This window comes from Bos indicus x Bos taurus, chromosome 10, assembly GCF_003369695.1.
Source record: "Bos indicus x Bos taurus breed Angus x Brahman F1 hybrid chromosome 10, Bos_hybrid_MaternalHap_v2.0, whole genome shotgun sequence".
In the NCBI taxonomy this organism is placed as follows: domain Eukaryota; kingdom Metazoa; phylum Chordata; class Mammalia; order Artiodactyla; family Bovidae; genus Bos; species Bos indicus x Bos taurus.
In genome coordinates, this window is record NC_040085.1 from 64,452,609 (window position 1) to 64,475,005 (window position 22,397).

General features: G+C 36.9%; 1 protein-coding gene across 5 annotated transcripts in view; it reads left to right on the forward strand.

Annotated features, from left to right (window-relative positions):
* ARID4A (AT-rich interaction domain 4A) overlaps positions 1-17,231 on the forward strand; it is a 62,316-nt gene extending 45,085 nt beyond the window's left edge. For 3 of the 5 annotated variants that reach the window (XM_027554206.1, XM_027554204.1, XM_027554205.1), the window contains exons 18-24: positions 113-197; positions 1,016-1,217; positions 3,294-4,436; positions 4,744-4,848; positions 9,754-9,960; positions 10,581-10,727; positions 15,359-17,231. In XM_027554206.1, coding sequence (XP_027410007.1) covers positions 113-197; positions 1,016-1,217; positions 3,294-4,436; positions 4,744-4,848; positions 9,754-9,960; positions 10,581-10,727; positions 15,359-15,462 — 1,993 coding nt within the window. In that variant the 3' untranslated portion in view covers positions 15,463-17,231. The remainder of the gene's footprint in view (positions 1-112; positions 198-1,015; positions 1,218-3,293; positions 4,437-4,743; positions 4,849-9,753; positions 9,961-10,580; positions 10,728-15,358) is intronic. The other 2 variants (XM_027554208.1, XM_027554207.1) reach the window with 1 other exon arrangement.
* The last annotated feature ends 5,166 nt before the right edge of the window (positions 17,232-22,397 follow it).

The following is a 22,397-nucleotide window of genomic DNA, read 5'->3' on the forward strand; positions in this document are numbered from 1 at the left end:
ACCTTTCTGCCGACATAGAACTCGGCCCTCTTCAGTCCTGTTGTTTGTACTTGGTGACTACATTTCAAATAAGGTATTCTTGTGAATTTTAAAATATATTCTTTATTTTAAGGTATGATGAATGGGTAAAGGCTGACAGGATAATCTGGCCATTGGACAAAGGTGGACCAAAGAAAAAACAGAAGAAAAAAGCTAAAGTATGTATACAGGTGCTATATCCTTTAGATAACAGTTGTTCATATTGTATTAATACTGTGTTTTTTATAAAACTTGTTTTCTCATATAATCATTTTGAGTCTTTCAAAGTAATTGTGAGTTTGCCCCTTAGGCCCAGAAGCTAAAAAGTAAAAAATATGAACACATTTCCACACTATTTCAGAAAAGGTAAAAACCAGCTTCCCTTGGGGCACAGGCTTCAAATGCAAAGGCTTACGAGGTTCTCTAGAAAAGTGGTAAAGTAGGACTGAGCCCGGCAAAGAAGAGGTTATGTCCCTCGTCTAGAGAGGATGGAACCAACCACTCTGCTGTGGGATGCAGGCTCAGGCTTGCCAGATTTTAGAATTTTTTTTTCTCTCAAGACAAGTATATTTTTTAAAAAGTAAAATCTGGTTTTTAATTGTGGAAGCTAGTACTAAGTTTTAAAGCATACATTGGCTATATGTTCTAGCCTCATCCATACCCTCAATTTTCAGCCTTTGCTGTAGAGATGATGACATACCTTTCTTTTCCTCAGGAAATAGTGAGAGACAAGGGGAGAGCTGAATAGTATATAGCTCTCTTACGTGCTGCCTCTGACCTTCACAATATAATTGCAGTGTTACCGTGTTGAAGTTGTAGAACATCATACTCATTTAAGTACAAAACATTAGAAAACTATTTAATTTTAATTTTTCCATAACTACAGATTACGAGTTGATGTAACTGATCTTTTTCAGTTACAGTTTTCCTTGGCAAAGTAGAGTATTTATTTTTCATAAAGGTACTATTTCTCATACATTTTATTGTTGTAACCTAGAACAAAGAAGACAGTGAAAAGGATGAAAAGAGGGATGAGGAGAGGCAGAAGTCAAAACGGGGACGACCTCCTTTAAAATCTACGCTTTCGTCTAACATGCCATATGGTTTGTCTAAGACTGCAAACAGTGACGGAAAATCAGGTACCAGAAGTGCTCGAAGCAATAGGCCAGACAGCTCACCTCTGTCAAATGGAATGGAAGGTGCTCAATTTTGAGGATCGTTGATTAAAAAAAAAAAAATCAATCATATAAATAATAAAACCAGTTGTGTGAGAGATTCGTAGGAAGTCATCTAAGTTTTTAATACATGATTTAAATTACAAAATTTGATTTGAACAAAATATTTATTTTGCTGTACCCTATTTATTTAAAATTCAGTGATATCTTACTTAGGAGTACCTTTTCTTGACAATATCAGAGAAATATTCTATTTTAATAGAATACGGGTTGACAAGCCAGTATGCCACCCTGTCCTACAAAGCATGTACTGGTGTCTCCTGTAATCCACTGCTGTTCTGCTGCTGCTAAGTCACTTCAGTCTTGTCTGACTCTGTGCGACCCCATAGACGGCAGCCCACTAGGCTCCTCTGTCCCTGGGATTCTCCAGGCAAGAACACTGGAGTGGGTTGCCATTTCCTTCTCCAATGCATGAAAGTGAAAAGTGAAAGTGAAGTTGCTCAGTCCCGCCCGACTCTCAGTGACCCCATGGACTGAAGCCCGCCAGGCTCCTCCGTCCATGGGATTTTCCAGGCAAGGGTACTGGAGTGGGTTGCTATCGCCTTCATCTAGGATCTTCACCATTGCTGTTCACCTAGGATCTTTCAGTAAAGCTGAGACTGTTTCAAAGAGAGCACAAACTAAAGTGGTAGACACATGTTTTGGGATGAATATAAGTGAACATATTTTATTCTGCATTTACGTTTTTTCCAACGTTTCTACTTTTGTATAGTTTTCTATGTAATTTAAGAAATGTTAAATATAGAAAATGTTCACATAAGAATTTTCCTCCCTTGAAAACTTCTGAACCACAGGATTGCCATGAATCCACCATGTGGAGCTTTTGTGCAAGTTAGAAAGGGCATCTTTCTTCCCCTTTACTGCCATCTGCTGGAAGGCTGACGTAATACACAAATGCAAGATTTCCACAAAGTTGCAAATGCTCTTAGAAGCATGCACATGTACAGCCTACAAAATTATACATTTTTTTGTTAAACTGCTTCATAAAAGTGAAAAACTACCTTTTTAAAAAATTGAGACAAAATTCTAAATTCTGTATATGATAAAACCATAAAATAAAACTACATACTTTTTCACTTAAAAAGTACATTTAAGCTTTCCTTTTTGCACTGTAAAATATGAGCACCATGTGGGCAGAATTCTTGTATTTTACAACTTCTATATCATCCTATAACATTATTTATTATTTAAAAAATTCTCTGACTTAAAGAGAATGGTTTTTTTTTGCAGAAAGGTAACTGGCCTATACTTTCCTTTCTCTTAATCAGAGGAATATTTACATTTTTGAGAATTCAAGCTTCTCATTTTTATACATCTTTTCAAAATTAAGTAGAATGTCATACTCCTTTCTAAGGACATAAAATGGGCATTCCAGATTTTAATCAGTACCCTCTCAAATCAAACCACTTCATATGTTAACTTCATATTTCAGTACTAGTCCTTTGATTTTTCTAAGGGTTGCTGCTGCTGCTGCTGCTGCTAAGTCGCTTCAGTCGTGTCCGACTCTGTGCGACCCCATAGACGGCAGCCCACCAGGCTCCCCCGTCCCTGGGATTCTCCAGGCAAGAGTACTGGAGTGGGGTGCCATTCCCTTCTCCAGTGCATGAAAGTGAAAAGTGAAAGTGAAAATGAAGTCGCTCAGTCGAGTCCGACTCTAGCGACCCCATGGACTGCGGCCCACCAGGCTCCTCCGTCCATGGGATTTTCCAGGCAAGAGTACTGGAGTAGGGTGCCATTGTCTTCTCCGTTTCTAAGGGTTACTGTAGCCTAAATATGATACTAGTAAAAATTGGAAAAGAACTCTTTTACAGAATTGAGACAGTAATATTTTTCTATGTAATATATTTTCACATGGAGTTTATTTGAGATCTCCCCTCCCCCATTTTTGGCACAAATATATGGTTTATTTTATATGAGAAATTTCTACAAGGAGGTATTCAGAGGTACATGATTAAGAGTTTTGTCTTTGGCAGAATTTTTATTATAAATTACATTGGTAATTAAGTAGAAACTTGTGTAATATAATATTTTCTCTTGCAGACTCCTGTTCATCTGATAGTGAAACAGAAGACCTTTTAGAAAAGAATTTGATGAATGAAGAACTTTCTCCTGATGTTAAAGAAGAATTAGAAAAAAATGAAAATTTAAATGATGATAAGCTAGATGAAGAAAATCCAAAGACTGCTCCACATATATTAAAAGAAAATGATAGGACTCAAATGCAGTCTTTAGAAACCTTAAAGTTAGAAGCTGGAGAGAATGAACAAATAGTACAGATTTTAGGAAATAAAGTGGAGCAAGAAGAAGTTAAGAAAGATGCAGAAAAATCTCCTAAAGGAAAGGGAAGACGAAGCAAGACAAAAGATCTTTCTTTAGAAATTATAAAAATTTCATCATTTACCCAGGATGAAGCAGGAACTGAACCTCATATTGATGCTCAGAGTCCAGAATTTTCTTCTTTAGACAGTAAAAACTTTTCTTCTGCTACTGAAGATGAAACTGACCAATGTGCAAAAGAAAAAAAGTTGAAACGAAAGATCCTGGGACAGTCATCACCAGAGAAAAGAATAAGAATTGAGAATGGAATGGAAATGACAAATAGCATATCTAGCACATCTCAAGAAAGGACCAGTGATTGCACTGCATCTGAGGGAGTGAAAAACTTAAATTTTGAACAACACTTTGAAATAGAAAATGAAGGAATGCCATCATTAATAGCAGAGCCAAACCAGTGCGTTCAAGAATTGACTAACGAAAAATTCGATGGTCCAGCAGAAGAAACTGTAAATACCCCGCTAAAGGAAGAAGAGGATGCAATGCCTCTGATTGGGCCAGAAACCTTGGTTTGCCATGAAGTAGATTTGGATGATTTGGATGAAAAGGAGAAAACCAGCATTGAGGACGCAGTAGTTGAAAGCTCTGAATCTAACTCTCTTGTTTCTATTCCACCTGCCCTACCTCCTGTAGCACAGCATAACTTTTCAGTAGCGTCACCACTTACTCTCAGCCAAGATGAGTCTCGAAGTATAAAAAGTGAGAGTGACATAACTATTGAAGTTGACAGTATTGCTGAAGAATCTCAAGAAGGTCTCTGTGAGAGGGAGTCAGCAAATGGCTTTGAAGCCAGTGTTGCCTCTGGTACCTGTAGTATAATTGTTCAAGAAAGAGAGAGCAGAGAGAAGGGTAAGGACTTCCTAGGGAGAAAATCAGTCTTTATGTTAAAATTCAAAATTAGTATGCTAAGAGTTTTAGGAGCTTTGATCTGTTAAGTACCATTCTTCCCTTCCTTCTTCTTTCCCTCCCTCCTTCCTTCCTTCTCTTTTTCCCTTCCTCCTCTCCTGTGTTTCTTCTTTTTCCTTCCTTCCTTCCCCTGCTCCCTCTTTACCCCACCCTTTTTAAAAAACATATACATGGGAATTCATGTAGGCAGATGAATAAACATACTTGCTCTTGATTTTTTTTTCTAATTTTCTCTTTCCACTTATTTCAGGTCAGAAAAGGCCAAGTGATGGAACTGGTGGATTACTGGCAAAAAAGCAGAAGCGAACCCCAAAGCGAACAAGTGCTGTAGCCAAAAATGAAAAGAATGGAGCAGGTTGGTGCTTTGCAACACTGGCTTTAGTATGGTGTTAGTACTTTGAGCAGTTTTTTGGCCTGATCATCTGTGTCAGCTTAAAACTAAATTTGGTTTATTCTGTTCTGAAAAGTAGCAATTTTTCCATTAGTTTTTCATCTGAAAATTTGCTTGTCAATTTTATTTAGAGCTGAGATAGCTGTGGTTATTTTTTATGCTTATTGCATTTCTTATGTAATGCAGTTTAATATTAGAGGAATATGTTTGGAAATCTTGAAAAAAATAAGAAGAATAGAATAAAACAAATAGAATTTGAAAAACAGAAGAATTTTTTCAAATACATCTGAAAACAGATGTATGTACAATAAAGAATAAAGTTAAGTTATGGGATATAGTGGGAAAAAACATGGTTGATTTGACAAATTATAATTTTACATCCAAAACATGTCTTCCTACAAGTCTGAAATGGAAATACTAGACTACGGTAGATACATATTCCAAGGAAGGAGCATATAATTTATTTAAGACAAAGGGCATTTCAAAAAAATTCCTTTGAACCGTATTTCAAGTACTCAGTAATCAGATGTGGCTAATGGCTGAACAAGACAGGTATGGAGTATAGAGAAAGAGTGATAGGCGATGAGACTAGAAAGATAGCAGGAATTGCAAAGGGAAAATGAATGAGTTTACAGTGGATGCATGGACAGACGTTACCTTAGTCAAAATGACCACCACCAGCAACGGGATCAAGTGAAGTGATGTGCCTCCTGACGGGATGCACCGTGAAGAGTGTCGTGCACCTCTGCGACATTCCTGTCAAAGACGTATGACCCGACTGTGATCATGAGGACCCAGCAACAAGTTCAAACTGAAGGATACTCGGTAGAATAATTGGGCTATAATTTTAAAAATTGTCAGGGTCATGAAAGTCAAAGAGGAACCATTCCAGATTGAAGGAGATTTATGTGACAAGTAAATGAGGTATATAATTCTCACCTGGATACTATTGGTATAAAGAACATTATTGGGTCAAACTAGAGATACTTGCGGAGAAGGCGATGGCACCCCACTCCAGGACTCTTGCCTGGAAAATCCCATGGATGGAGGAGCCTGGTAGGCTGCAGTCCATGGGGTCACTAAGAGTCGGGCACGACTGAGCGACTTCACTTTTCACTTTCATGCATTGGAGAAGGAAATGGCAACCCACTCCAGTATTCTTGCCTGGAGAATCCCAGGGACGGGGGAGCCTGGTGGGCTGCCGTCTATGGGGTCGCACAGAGTCAGACACAACTGAAGTCACTTAGCAGTAGCAGTAGCAGCAGCAGAGATACTTGTGTGGAGTCTGAGGATTAGATGACAGTAATATATCTGGTTGTTTAGGAGTGTGGTGGATTTAAAAACACATCCACAAATGTGTTGATATGCTTCTCTTCAAGAGGCAAAGCCCAGTTCCTTCATTTTGGATATGGGCTGTATTTAGTCACTTTCTTTTAACTAGTAAAATAGAGTGGACATGATGGAGTATGACTTGAAGCTCATAAAAGGCACAACAGATTCTTCTCTGCTTTCCTCTGGATCAGTTGCTCTGGGGAAAGTTAGCTGCCATGTTGGGAGGACAGTCAAGCAGTGTATGGAGAGGCGCACATGGTGAGGAACCAAGCATATCCTTCCTACAGCCAGCAAGAACTGAGGCTTCCTGATGCTCACTAACAGCCATGTGAGTGAGCCATCCTGGAGCATATCATTCAGCTCCAGTCAGGTCTTCAGAGACCAGAGCCTGGGCTAAAAGCTTGGCAGCAACCCCACAAGATTCCCTGAGCCAGGCCACAAAGCCACGATGCTTCCAGATTCTGACCCTCAGAAGCCATGTGAGATACTAAACATTTGTAGTTTTAAACTGCTAAGTTTTGGCTAATTTGTAGATAACTAAAACAAGGAGAATGTTCTCATTTATAAGACATAAACACTATAAGGTACTCAAATATGGCAGGGCAAGTTATCCTCAAATGGCAGAAAAACATTTTTTAGTAACCATTCTTCATCTTTTTTGTAAGTTTGAAAATTGTCTCCAAGTAAAAAGTTAAAAAAGGAAAAAAGAAAGGAGATGATCAGTTTTTCTTTGTGGAAATAATCTTTGGCTTAACTGAGGCAGTGAAAGAAGGGATGAATGAAGAGAATTAGGACATAAAGTCACTGTGTGTGTGCACTAAGTCACTTTAGTCTTGTCCAACTCTTTGTGACCCCATGGACTGTAGCCTGCCCACCTCCTCTGTCCATGGGATTCTCCAGGCAAGAATATTGGAGCAGGTTGCCATTTCTTCCTCAGAGGATGTTCCCAATACAGATATCGAACCTGTGTCTCTTATGTCTCTTGCATTGGTAGGCAGGTTCTTTACCACCAGTGCCACCTGGGAAACCCAAGAATACTGGAGTGTGTAGCCATTTCTTTCTCCAGGGGATCTTCCTGATGCAAGATCAAACCTGGGTCTCCATTGTGGGTAGATTCTTTACCATTTAAGCCGCCAGGGAAGCCCATAAAATCACTAGGACTCTATTAGTAGTAGTAAGATATGAGGAACTGGTTAATTAACATATGGCATACAGGAGTAGCAGCAGATTGTTGGAAGAGTAATTTAGGGAATGTTGTATTAGAAGTACCAAGTATTAGGGAAATAAGGCTCAGGAGCTTCGAAAAGAGTCTGGTTTTAGAAGATAGTTGTTGAAGGATTACAAGATGATAAAGCTGCTATGTGAGGGTTGTAAAATGAGAGGAAAAAGGACCAGGAGTGGAATTATGTGGCATATCCCTTTAAATGGGCCAGGAAGAGGAGAATAGAAGCAGATTAGAGATAAATGAAAATCAGTAAACAGTTGTTGGTTTGAATAGGAAAGATGGTTCAAATGCAATAGAATATTCACGTGGGATTAAAATGTATTCATTGAAGTTGGTGAATAGTGTTAGGGGCCCTAATAAGAGCATGGGAAGGAGATGGATTAGAAGGTACGGAAATCAGGATAACAACGAATTTCTCTTTCATGAAATTTGACCCTAAAGAGAAGGAAAGAGGTACCAGCCAAATGGGGAGGTTTTCCTCTCCTTCCCTCCTTCTCTCTCTAAGGGGTGGGAAAGCTTTAAGTATGTTGGTAGACTCTGATAAAAGAAGAAAAGATAAAATGACATTGAGGTGTTTCAGAGATGCTGAGAATAAATGGTTTCAAGAGTATAGCTGAAGATATTATAGTAGTTTGCCCAGAATTAACAGTCTCCTCTTTTTGAGGCTGAAAAAGTGCCAAAGGGACAGATACAGTAGGGAAGGGGCTGGGAAATATGGTGTGTAACCCACAACTTTGCCTTTTTAGTAGAAGGCAGAGTTGGATTTTGAGAGTAAATATGGTCAAGTAGGGTGTAGACTTTGAAATAAAGCAGAAAAGTTGAGAGAAAATTCTAATTTGTTATTAAATGAAAACCAAAAGCATCTCTCTCAGTGCAGATTTGGTGAGGAGGGATACAGACTTGGAACCAAATATCTGCTCACATTTTATTATACACATGTTAACAGCTGGGTGTTTATTTTGTGCTTCTTCATATATATAGTTTGGGTTGGTCCCCTTTTGGGTTGTTTTTATGTTTTGTTTTAAACATATATAGGGCAATACTATGCTTATTGTTTAACTTTATCATTTCATAATGTTTTGGATATTTGGTCATTTTTGTTCCAAAAAGAGATGGGAATACCAGACTACCTTACCTGCCTCCTGAGAAACCTGTATGCAGGTCAAGAAGCAACAGTAAGAACTGGACATGGAACAACAGACTGGTTCCAAATTGGAAAAGGAGTACGTCAAGGCTGTATACTGTCACCCTGCTTATTTAACTTATAAGCAGAGTACATCATGTGAAATGCTGGGCTGGATGCAGCACAAGCTGGAATCAAGATTGCCAGAAGAAGTACCAACAACCTCAGATATGCAGATAATACCACGCTAATGGCAGAAAGCAAAGAGGAACTAAAGAGCCTCTTGATGAAGGTGAAAGAGGAAAGTGAAAAAGCCGCTTTAAAACTCACCATTCATAAAACTAAGATCCTGCCATCCGGTCCTATCATTTCATGGCAAATAGATGGGGAAAATGTGGAAGCAGTGGCAGATTTTATTTTCCCAGGCTCTGAAATCACTGCAGATGGTGACTGCAGCTATGAAATTAAAAGACGCTTGCTCCTTGGAAGAAAAGCTATGACCAACCTAGAAAACATATTAAAAATCAGAGACATCACTTTGCTGATAAAGGTCCTTCTAGTCAAAGCTATGATTTTTCTAGTAGTCATGTTTGGATGTGAGAGTTGAACCATAGAGAAGGCAGAGTGTAGAAGAATTGATGCTTTTGAACTGTGGTATGGAGAAGACTGTTGAGAGTCACCTGGACAGCAAGGAGATAAAACCAGTCAGTCCTAAAGGAAATCAACCCCGAATATTCATTGAAAAGACTGCTGCTGAAGCTAAAGCTCCAATACTTTAGCCACCTCATGTGAAGAGCTGACTCATTGGAAAAGACCCTAATGCCAGACCCTTCCCCAGCATCGGGAAGATTGAAGGCAAAAAAAGAAAGGGGTAACAGAGGATGGTATCACCGACTCAATGGGCATGAGTTTGAACAAGCTCCAGGAGATGGAAGGACAGGAAAGCCTGGCATCCTGCATCGGGTTGCAAACAGATACGACTTAGCAACTGAAAAACAACAATAATATATAATTCTTAGCCATTTCCCTTTTGGTGGGTATTTAGGTTATTTCCATCTTTTTATTGTTATAAAACTTAGCACTTTTGTGCATTTGTTTCTTTAGGATACCAAAAAGTGTAATTGCTGGGTCTGTTGCATTTTTAAAGTTTTTATCATTTATAATCTGAGTTAACTTTTTCTTCTTATAGGACAAAGCAGTGATAGTGAAGATCTTCCTGTCCTAGACAATTCAAGTAAATGTACCCCAGTAAAGCATCTTAGTGTATCTAAGCCACAGAAGCTTGCACGATCCCCTGCAAGGATATCCCCTCACATCAAAGATGGAGAAAAAGATAAACAGAAAGAAAAACATCCGAATTCATCCCCTCGGACATATAAGTGGAGCTTTCAACTCAGTAAGATGCTTATAGAAAACTTGAATGTATATCACAAAGTGATATGTCAGATGTCAAAAGTGATATGTTAAAATGTCAAAACAAGGAATAATAATTAGCAAATTCATTTATTTAGGTATCCTAAATATTGCCTTATCAATAATCATTACTTAACATAAATGAAAGAATCTGTGTCTTACATGTTAACTTCATAAACACTGGAGAAAGGTCTCTAGTTATGAAATGAGACATGTATGATTTATACAGATTGATGAAACTTAAACATCCTTTCTTGTACTGACAATTGGAAATAACTAAAACATCAATACAAAGACACTATATGGGTGAACAGCTAAAATTATAGATCAGAGATGCTGTATGTGGGATGTTTTCTTGTGCTTCTCTGATCATTTCAGTGATATATCATTAAGTAATATATGTTTAGTTAAGAAAATTTGGGATGTATATAGAAATCTTATTCCTGAATTTAATGTCTTCTCTTTTTATAGAACCTTATTTAGTGTACTGTTAGGTTTTAATAAACTAAAGCTTTTGTTGATTTATGAGTCAGAGTTTTGAAAGAACTGCCATTTTTTTTCTTATAGAATTAATTCCAAAGTAACTGTTTTTTTGCCTTTTAGATGAATTAGATAATATGAACAGTACAGAGAGAATCTCTTTTCTCCAAGAAAAACTACAGGAAATCAGAAAATATTACATGTCTTTGAAGTCTGAAGTTGCAACCATAGACAGGAGGAGAAAAAGATTAAAAAAGAAAGACAGAGAAGGTAATTTGATTATAATTTTTCTTCTCTCTATTTTTCAAATATATACCGTATCACTTTAGAAGATTTAGGCTTGTCACTTTTTGAATATAGTATATAAATTATTTTTAGATTGCTAGGTTTTCTTCTTTGTTGCTGTTGTTGAAATGAGCCAACAACTGAATTAGTCAGAATGAGACTTTTGCTTTTGGTTTTTTAATGTTTTTTAAAACATTATTTATTTTTATTTTTTGGCTGTGCTGGGTCTTCTTTGCTTTGTGTGTGCTTTCTCTGACTTCCAGGAGCGGGGACCACTCTTCATCGCGATGTGCAGGCTTCTTAGTCGGGTGGCTTTTCCTGTTGTGGAGCACAGGCTGTAGGGCACATGGGCTTCAGGAGTTGCAGCTCACAGGCTCAGTAATTGTGGTGCATGGGCTTTGCTGCTCTGTGGCATGTGGAATCTTCCAGGCCAGGGTTGAACCCAACCTGTGTCCCCTTCATTGGCAGGTGGACTCCAATCCACTGCTCCACCAGGGAAGTCCAGAATGAGACTTTTGAAAGGGACTATGAGCTGTTTTACAAAACGTGTGATTTTACTAAATGTGGTGGGTTCTCAAGAAGAGCTTGCTCCCTCTGAATATCTCTCACTATTCAACAGACATTTTATTGACTGCCTATTAACAGGCATTATATATTATGGGGTTCATCAAAACAAAGAAGCATATGGCTTCTTCTCTAGGAGATTGTCTTGTTTGGATTGTAAGGCATTTCCTAAACAACTACTGCATAAGATATTTCAGCTCTACAACATTAATGCACATATACCATATGCCAGGCCTTCTTTCGTGAAAGTACAGAGATGAATGAGATACAGACCTCTATCTCAAAGTCTTACTGTCCAGTGGAACTGTGTGTTGAGAGTCCTAAGAGTGATACACAAGTATAGGTGGAAGGAGAGATGACTTTGATATAATCATAAAGACAGTAGCATCTAAGCTAAACCTTAAAAATGTATAGGATTGGCTTTAGTTAAACATTGTCATGCTCATGTCTGCCCCAAGCCCCAAGCCCAGGCCTCACTAAAATAATATAAAGAAAACTAAAAGCCCTATACACACAAGGACAAGAGAATGGGACAGCAGATTGACTGTTGCCAACAGGAAGTGTCAGCAGTATGTCAGCACATGAGAGAATGCTAAAAACCTAAGCTTGTTTATCCTTGTAGTGGGACAAAACAAGGAGAAGCTAATTCATACTACATCACCCCCCCCCGAAAAGCTCTGAAGGCAATGTAAAGTGTGAGGCTGAAAAATGGGAGACTGGTTGAAATGGAAGGAGAAATTGGATCCTTTCATCCCACCCTGTGAAGTAAACTACCTTTTCCCCTAGCTTTAGCCAAAAAAAAAAACAAACCCAGGAGGTTACGTTATTGGAGGCTGGAAGAGATCAACAGGCTTATAGACAGACTCAGGAAACCAACCATAGCTGAAGGTGAGGGTTAAGTGGTATTAAGTGGTAAACCAAAAAGACGGAGCTTGAGTAAAAGTTGCCAGTAATGAATGATGAGACTCCTATTCCTTTTCCAAACAAAGATCTCATCTTCTTAGCCCTCTGAAAGCTGGTAACTAAGCTTATGGTTATTCCTGGAAGGAGACTGAAAGATTCCTCTAAAGAAACTGGTCAGTCCAAAAGAAATGATCTAACAGATACCAGCATTTGGAGGGTCCTGAACCAAAAAGCAACTTCCTTGCCAATCACCACGTGTACAGTGCCCAACATTTAAAAGCCTGACATACTCATGTACAGCTTCCAATTAGCTCAATGCTCCTTCTCTTAAATATGGAAGTGAAGATCAGATGTTTGAGGAAAGCCCCTACATAAAGACAGAAACCAAAATAGAAAATGAGAACAAAAAAGAACTTGGAACATGCCATATAAAAACAACTATAATTAATATCCAGAGTTACAGGAAGGATACTGCAGTCTTGAAACAACAATGTGGTGGTGGTTTAGTCGTTAAGTTGTATCTGACTCTTGTGGTCCCATGAACTGTAGCCTGCAAGGCTCCTCTGTCCATGGGATTCTCCAGGAAAGAATACTAGAGTGGATTGCCATTTCCTTCTCCATGAAGCCAGAATATGAGACTATTAATGAAATTCAGAGAACATGAAGGATCTCTTAAACATATGGTGGTAGGAATAAAAAATAAAAAGAAGGATTAGATAACAAGGCTAGAGAAATACCAGTAAAAAGTAAAAAAGATAAAAGGAGAGAATAAGAGAAGTATAGGATCTGGCTGGAAGTACAGATTGAACTTCTGAATCATAGGCTTTATAGAAAGAGAGCACTGAATAAACATAGGAGGAAGTTGTCATCAAAGACCTAAGAAAAATTTCCAGAACTGAAGGAGATGGATTAGAAGATTGAAAGGACTCATAAAGAATGGGAGGGGTTGTGGTGGGAGGGTGAGCAGGAATCACACCAAAGCAAATTATGAAACTTCAGAACCCTTTGGATAAAGGTAAGATTCTAAAAGCTTACCATATATGTGTTATTCTCTCAGTCATGTCTGACTCTTTGCAACCCTGTAGAACTGTAGCCCACCAGGCTTCTCTGCCCGTAGGATTTTCCAGGCAAGAATACTGGAGAGGGTAGCCATTTCCTTCTCCAGGGGATCTTCCCGACTCAGGGATTGAACCCACGTCTCGTACATCTCCTGCATTGGCAGGTGGGTTCTTTACCACTAGCACCACCTGGGAAGCCTTTTACCATATAAAGGTACATACAAAAAGATGGGCCTCAGAACAGCATCAGATTTCTCATATCAGATTTCTCGATGGTGTCATTAAAACTAGAAGCCAAGTTATGAAAATAACATGAGATCCAGCAAAGAAGGAATCCAACAGGAAAACAATAAGGAAAATCTCAAGATGATGGTGAGGGGAAGCCCTAGAATGACTACTTCATAGCAAGCCTACAAAGTGGCTATTTCAGAAATAGGATAGAACAGTAGGGGAGGGCTCTAGGAGGGATGTCCCTAAAGAAAAAAAAAAAAAAGTAAATTACCTGATAGGCTTGCCCATCTCTAGAGAAGTTTTCTATCTATGGCTCTTAAGGAATGAATTACTGATAGAATGGCCTGTATCATATGTAGTCTTGAAGCATTCAACTCCAAGTCCAGCAGTTCTCAATTCCTGGAAATACAGTGGAGCAAAAGGAAAGAGACTGACTTGCTTTGTTTGTCCTTTTGAAAAACTAAATAGCAAGAAGTCTTTACAGAATTTTTAAACACAAGAAGAACAAATCAACAAATGGAACTTTCTTTAGAGAACTTTCAGTTGCTTTGAGTTTCCTAAAGGTCATATAAGTTTCAGACAACCAAGAATATAATTTTCTTACGGTCTTCTTCCCTTTTTTGATTTTTTTAATTTGTGTGTGTGTGAAGTGAGTTATTAAAGTGAGACATTGAGTGACTTCTAGCATACATATTGGAATTTGTAGTAATGAGTTAAATATATTGACAGTACACACACTGAGGGAGGTAAATAAAAATTAAATAAATAAATAAAATAAATAAATAAATACCTAATAAATAATTAAATAAATAAAAATTAAATAAAATAAATAAAAATAAAATAATAAATAAAATAAAAATTAAAACTTACCTAAATAAAAATTAAAACTTCAAGTAAAATAGGAATAATTGAGCAAAGATTTGCAAAAGATAGAGCTCTGCAAAGAAGTGTAAACTAAAAAATGGCAAAGCAGCTGATGCATAGAATAGTGATCTTTAATCCATGCTTCTGGAGTGTTACGTCAAAGTCACTTGGGGCACTTTTTCTAGTCACTCAGCCACAGTTCCATCCTGATCCCATGATTCTGATACCTGATCTAGATTACTGCTCTTTGCTTCCATCTGGTATATTGGGACAGGATAAAGATAGGAAGCCAATGGTTAGCTGATTACAAGGTATTTTCTAGGATGGGGAATTCTTTTAGGGTCCTTTAACCCAGAGACAGGCAGGAATTTGCTACAGTGAAAACCTAACCTCAGGTTGATCTTGTTTCTGATTTGGAGACAAAGGTGATTTTCTTTCAGGGATCTTTCAAGTAGGGATTTAAGAGTTTATACCTAGTCTTTATATTTTATGGTGCCTTTTTGAACTCAGTCACTTAGTGATTAGAGACTGATTCGGAGAAGGCAATGACACCCCACTCCAGTGCTCTTGCCTGGCAAATCCCATGGACAGGAGAGCTTGGAAGGCTGCAGTCCATGGGGTCGCTGAGGGTCGGACATGACTGAGCGACTTTACTTTCAGTTTTCACTTTCGTGCATTGGAGAAGGAAATGGCAACTCACTCCAGGGTTCTTGCCTGGAGAATCCCAGGGACGGGGGAGCCTCGTGGGCTGCCGTCTCTGGGGTCGCATAGAGTCGGACATGACTGAAGCGACTTAGCAGCAGCAGCAGCAGCAGAGACTGATTCCACTCAGTTAAGCCAAACAAAATTTTTGCTGCTGTTAATTCCTTCATGCACCATTTGAGAGGACTATAATGGAAGTGAATAATGTTTAAGAAATTTATTTCTAATTTGCCAGTGGTTGGGTATCTGTGTGTGATAGTTTTCCAGTCTAATGTAACTTGTTTGATTCCACAGTGTCTCATGCCGGAGCCTCCATGTCATCTGCTTCATCGGACACTGGAATGAGTCCCTCTTCCTCATCTCCCCCACAAAACGTACTTGCTGTAGAATGCAGGTGATAAACGTTTTCTCTGCCTTCCCAGCAGTTTGCTGCCATGGACATAAATCCCCAAACCCCGAAATACAACCACAGAAAGCACTCAACTGGTTTGACATTGCTAAGTATATCCTGTACACTTTTCAAGGCTGGATTGTATCTACTCCCTTCTCTTTTCTTTTTTTCTGTTGCAAAAAAGAAGCTGATTAGTAACTGAAGTTTAGGCAGCCTGCCACATTTGTCATAATTTTTCCTCTATAATTTTTTTTTTCATTTTTTCTTGTGAAGATAGAAAAAGGGCACTTAGCAAATTTGAAATTATATAATAAAGCTTTCAGGTGTTACAGAAATCATAGACAAGCAAGTGCACATGATAAACATCAAAATATTATCCAGCTAAATAGTTACTGCTGCACTTTCACTGAGATGTATTTGAACACTTGGTGAGTAGGGGGTTTATGTTGTGTTCTTTTTAATTGTTGTTGTTGGTTTTATTATTTTTGTGGAAGCACTTGCTATTTAGAACTGCCAAAGTATATGTTCAGCAGTGTGCCCAGGTTTAAGGTGTAAATGGGACAAAATAAATTGTGAAAGGAAGTGTAGTTGACTGAAAACTACAGTTGTAATAAGTCTTCCACTTTTTATAGGATTTTTGAGCACACAATTATGCAAATATTTTAATGTTTATTAATGTTTACAGTGGAATTGTGAATAAGTTTTCAGTGGACTATCTTATCCCTTGACAAAAATATTTTGTCTTTTTTCTATGTAATTTCAGAGTTTTTATTTTGTTACAAAAAACAAAAATGAAATATATAACAACAATGAAGTTATTTAACAAGATTTCTAAAGCTGAAAATTTTGTGTAAAATAAGGTATTATCTTGCAACTTGTTAAATATATTTATTCAGACATTGGATGTTGTATTTTTATGTATTTTTTAAAATATTAATAAAATTGAAAAAAAGAAAATTCTAGGTTAATTCACTCTTCAAATGACAATAGCTCTCAGCTGTCCCTTTTACAGGAGGTTGCATCCAGCAGCTTTGCCTGTATTGAAGGGAATCTGTCTCAGTCCTTCAAACAGTGTAGAACTATATAAATGGGCATCTGGATCATTAAAGTATGTCCTTGTTTAGAAACTTTGGCAGTCCTAGTATTTAAACCATTTTGAGGATCAAATTTTTGGTTGCCCTTAAAATATTTTGTCACCGTTTTTATGTTTGCTATACTGCCGAATAAATTTATATCTCCCAAAGTTGAGATGCAACAATTAAGTAAAGCAATTATGTATGCTTTGTTTGTGAATTGTTTCACAGACTGATACATTTTGTAAATAATTCTTCCAAAATCATGTACTTAAAGCATTTTTGCCATATACATTATGTAAAAAGGTGATTTTTTAAAATCAGTTTTTAAATTCATGTTTGTACATTGAAAGGGGTTTTTTTTAAACCCCCTTTTCTGTGTTTAATATGCTGTAGAGTAATAACCTAGATGCTCTAGACTGTATATCAGGATCTGATTTACAAGAACAAAGTCAGAGCCAGACACTAGTGATGGCATAGCATTACTGAAATCATTGTTTCTTAATTTCATTTTACCACATTGTGAACTTGTGATTCAGATTCCTTCCATTTTCGCAGAGAATTAAAAACAAAAAAGTACTCTTGTAAAATGCACTTTTCTGTCTTTTCTTTGCAAAGCAGAAGTATTTCAATGTAAAATAAAAATGGAGCTCAGTGGGCAGTATTAATAAAGGCCATGTTTTAAACATAGGCTTTATATTTTCAGTTTTCATTTAAGTGATTGTTTTTTTTCTCCAAGTGCCAGTAACTCACAGTTGGAAAGTCAGACTTCACAAAACAAAGCATATTCAATATATTCTATATATTCTTCAGTCTCTACAATTAAATATTTCTAGTACTTAATTATAAAAATCTTAAAACTGTGTCATTCTAATACAGTTGGAACCAAGAGGCAACCTTATATTCATACATTAGATATTTTAATGATTTATCAGCTTGAATATTGTCCTTTCTAATCATTATAAATCTGGTAATGAAGTATTGAGACCTTGCTACAGAGAGCAAAATTATATATTCACTGAATGGGTACATGAACACTGTTAAAATCTTTTTATTGGGGCCAGTGGCCGGAAAGGACTATGAAAGTAATTGAATTTTGAAAGAGTATTGATGAGGTATTAAATTCACACATTCACCATATTTTGAAATTAGCTAACCTTTGAGTAGATAGCTCTTCTACATGACTAAAAAAATAAAGCTACTCTTTAATATGTAAAGTGAAAGGTGCTATCTATAAAATCAACTTTTTTGAAGATTATGGAGATTTCTGATTTAATATTCCAGGTGTGCTTTTACTGTAAAATTTCTGGTTTTCCTGTTCTTCACTAAGATATTTGTATTTATCACATTACATGCTCTGTCTTCTACAGATCTACTTAAAATTGGAAATCTTTATGCATTGTGCTATTAATTTCTTTATATACCTTTCTTATAAGCCCTGTAGTATAACATAGCTATCAGCATCATGTAAGCATTTTGAAGCTCTGAATTCAACCACACATAAAAACAATTATTTGAATTCATTCATCAACAATTTATTGGGTATCTTTGATGTCCCAGGAATTGTGCTAAGGCCCAGGAGACAAAACAGTGAACATGACAGAAAAAGGCCCCTGTATTTGTGGACTGCATAATCTAATGAGCTCTATGTTAAACAGTTAGGCTATGTAATTCTTATCTATTGGCCTGATTATCATATGAAGTTATGACGTGCCATCAGAAAAATGATACAGAGTCCAACTAGTGTGAACGTCATCTGGGGAGGCTTTGCAGAGAAAGCAAACTGAGCCCCAGTGAGGATTATAAATTGGTTAGACAAATAGGAGGAGAAATATGGAAAGTAAAATGCTCAGGCACATTGAGGAGAAGTTGGTGCTAAGAACAGAGCTGAAGCAGAAGAGGCAGGAGCCAGGTCAAGCAGAGGTATTTAGGCACTGCCCAAGTCTTATATACTTGCCCATCTCTGCCTCTTGCTGCTTCTGTTCCCCCCACAACTCTCATCCCTACATATTCAGAACTATTTTAAAAGCCACTTTTGCAGGAAGCCTTTGCTGACTTCTTAACCACCCCCAGAATATCACTGTCCTTTATGCTCTTATAACATATTCAATCTTTAGTATTTTCTTGACAACTTATCTTGTACATTACATTTGTTTATGCGTGTGTCTTTCTACCTTACTAGATGTGTAGTTCCCTAAGGACTCCTCAGTCACAGGGGTATCCCACAAAGTACCTGGTCCAGCACCTAATATGTAGTAAAATGGTCAAAACTGTGTTTACTTAAGATTTGAATTGCCATTGTATTTTTACTAATGATGCTTATGCACAAAGTCAGACATTTAAAAGTTGTCTTTGGTGTTCTTTTCATAAAGTGATTTAAAAATAATATTTGAGAAGTGTAAAACTTGTTCAGCAGTCTAATCTCCAAAAAATAACCTTAAGCTGATGAATTCTTTTTCCTCTTCTCCTTGTTTCGTCTTTCCTTTTCCACTACTCTCATATAGTTACCAATTTTTATGCCATTACAGGAAAACTACAGTATGTCATAGCATTCATCATTAGTAAATACTGAAAGATTTTAAACAGAATAAGAAGAGCAGTGTTTCTAATTTTGGAATTTGTAATTAACATAATTATGAAGTCATCATCATTCTATAATTTGCACCACACAAAATTCACCTTGAAATGTTCTACTTTTGAAAAACTTAAGAAGCTTCCATGTAGATAGAATAAATGAGTACTCTACATAATAAATAACTGGATTTCTTCTCAAGGATAAGTTACATTAAATCAGACAATCTGATTCAAATCACTTTTTAGTACATCTCATGGGCTTCCCTAGTGGTTCAGTCAGTAAAGAATTCGCCTGCAATGTGGGAGACCTGGGTTCGATCCCTGGGTTGGGAAGATCCTCTGGAGAAGGGCATGGCAACCCACTCCAGTATTCTTGCCTGGAGAATCCCTATGGACAGAGGAGCCTGGCGAGCTGCAGTCCATAGGGTTGCAAAGAGACTTAGCGACTACACACAGCACACGTAAAAATTATGTTTGTTTATCTGAAATTCAAATGAACAGTTTCAGTGATGCAGTCATTATCTCCACAATTAGCCCTATAATAGAGCTAGTTTAAGGCAGTTATGAACACAGACTTAACTGGTAGTATTCCTTTGATAGGACACCTTTACCATCAACAGTTAACTGCTCTTAGAAATTCTCTTTGATCCTTATCCAAACCTGCACTCAAAAAACTGCATTAAAATTAAAAACTTCTCTATGACAAGACATTGAATAATTATGAATAAAGCCACTATAAATATACACATACAGGTTTTTGTTTGAGCATAAGTTTTCATTTCTCTTGGGTAAGCACCTAAGAGTAAGTTTTGTATGACTACCATTTTGCATTTCCACCAGCAACACACAAATTTCAGTTGCACTAAATCCTTGCCAGTACTGGATATTGTCAGGTGTTTTGGTTTTTTAGCAGTTCTAATAGTTGTGATATTTAGAAAGGTAAAGTGATTTGCCCATCCTCAGCTTATAAATCTTATTAAGGAGAATTTCAGACCCCATAAGTTCTCCTTAACCATACCAAGTGTTGGGGTGGATGCAGAAGAACTCAAACTCTTACTCCCTGCTATTTGAGAATACAAAGTGGTACAACTACTTTGGAAAAATTTCAACAGTTTATTAAGAATTTAAGCATATGACCCAGCCATTCCATTCTTAGAAACTTACCCAAGAGAAATGAAAGCATGTCCATACAAAGTAACAAAAACTTGAAATAACCCAAATATCTATCAGCTGGTGAATAGATTAATAAATTATTGCATATCCATACAATGGAAAACAGCTCAGCAGTAAAATGAAATAGATGAGACAGGCAACAAATTAGTTGACTCAATCAAGCTGGGTGAAAGAAGTCAGTCAACAAAGAATACATAGTTTATGATTCATTCTAAAAAATATGTATATTAATCTATAGTGACAAAACAGCAAATCACTGGGTTCTTAGAAACTTTGTAGGGGCTGTGGAGTGGGTGAGCTGGGAGGAAGAGATTATAAAGGGGCCAAGGAGACATCTGGTGGTTATGGTTGTATTCATTATCTTTCTTGTTAAAATGATTTCATGGGTGTACACATATGTGAAAATTAATGAAAGTGTATCCTTTAAATGTGTGCAGGCTGAATGTAAAACAATCTTCTAAAGCATAGGACCATGCAAACCCAAACCCAAGGTCTGTGGTTGGCTAGTTCAGAACTCAGGTTAATCAAGTTGGTGTTTTTTTAGCCTGGTGAAAGGAAGGAGAGATTTGTGCTTTTTCCCATCAAAATATGTTATGACACTTTTGAGGTTCCTTCATCTGACCAGAAATCTTAAGATCTTCCTGCTAACACAGGTAAAATAGGCCCAGTATATAATTTCTCAACATTGAGTATAAACAGAAATCCTATTTTTCATTATTTAACTAAGCTAATTTATGTAACCTTTTCCTCTAATATCTGAACATTTCTCAAATACCTTTTTCAAGTACTGATGCTATTAAATTGAAAATTTTACTGTTAACAACTTTGAGTAGTCACTCCTGAATTAAGATTTTATGTGATCTTCATTTCTTGTTATTAGAGTTTATACTCTCATCCTGTATAAGTTGCTAGTTTAATAGTCAAAGAATCCTGCCTTATAGTTTTATTACACTTTCTGATTCACTGTGTCTTCAGCTTCCATCTGTTTTCTCCATTGTCTCAAGGTTTCTTCCCTCTACAATGCCAGTCACCTGCCTCACCTCTCTCTAGCCTCATCTTGGAACACACTGTCAAGCATTTAACCTAGCCTCTGGCAGTTTTGCTGAGTTACATATTATTAGTACTAAATGACGTAAGTAAGAGGTAAGGAAATGGGTAATGTCTAAAAGAGAGTAATAATATTAAAAGGGCTTAACATGCACAAATCAGTGTTTTGGTTTTTTTTTTCATTCACTGGTTCATTTAACAAACATCAATAGACTGCTTCCTGTGTACCACGTTTTCTTTGGTGGGGTATGATTTTAGCACAATAGACTCAATTTGCCAGTATTGGACTTCAAAAATGAAGAATTATCTTTAAAACTGATAAGCCTCTAGCCAGGCTGATTAGAAAGGAAATAGAGAAGACAAATCGCCAATATCAGGAGTGAAAAAGTGGCATTGCTGCAGACTGTCTACAGCTATTATAGGGATAATAGAGAAATACTATGAATATCTTTATGCTAATAAATTCAACAACTCAGATGAAATGGAAAAGTTGAAAGACATAAATTACCTAAATTCACTTAAGAAATATATAACCAGATTAACACTATTACCAAATGGAATTACTGTTAAAAACCTTCCCACAAAGTAAAACTCAAGATCCAGCTTTACTGTGAATTGTACCAAATATTTAAGGAATACATAATATTAAAACTAAGGAAGACATGAATTCATCAAACTCGAAAAAACTGAAGATGAAAGAATGCTGCCGATTGACTCTATGAGCCCAGCTCTCCTCTAACATCAAAACTAGATAATAAAAGAAAGGAAAACTAAACACCAATATCCTTGTGAATATATATGCAAAAATGCTAAACAAAATTTTAGCAAATAAAATCCAAAAACATATTAAAAGGAAAATACAATGTGAGTCAGGGTTTATCTCAGAAATGTATGGTTGGTTTATAGTCAAAAATTAATATAATTCAGCTTAGTAACAAATTAAGAAACCATCAGATGCAGAAAAGGCATTTCACAAAACCCAACATCCATTCCTTAACAGACCGAATAGAGGGCAACTTCCTCAACCTGATAAAGGACATCTATCAAAAGTCTACAGATAACATACATAATGATG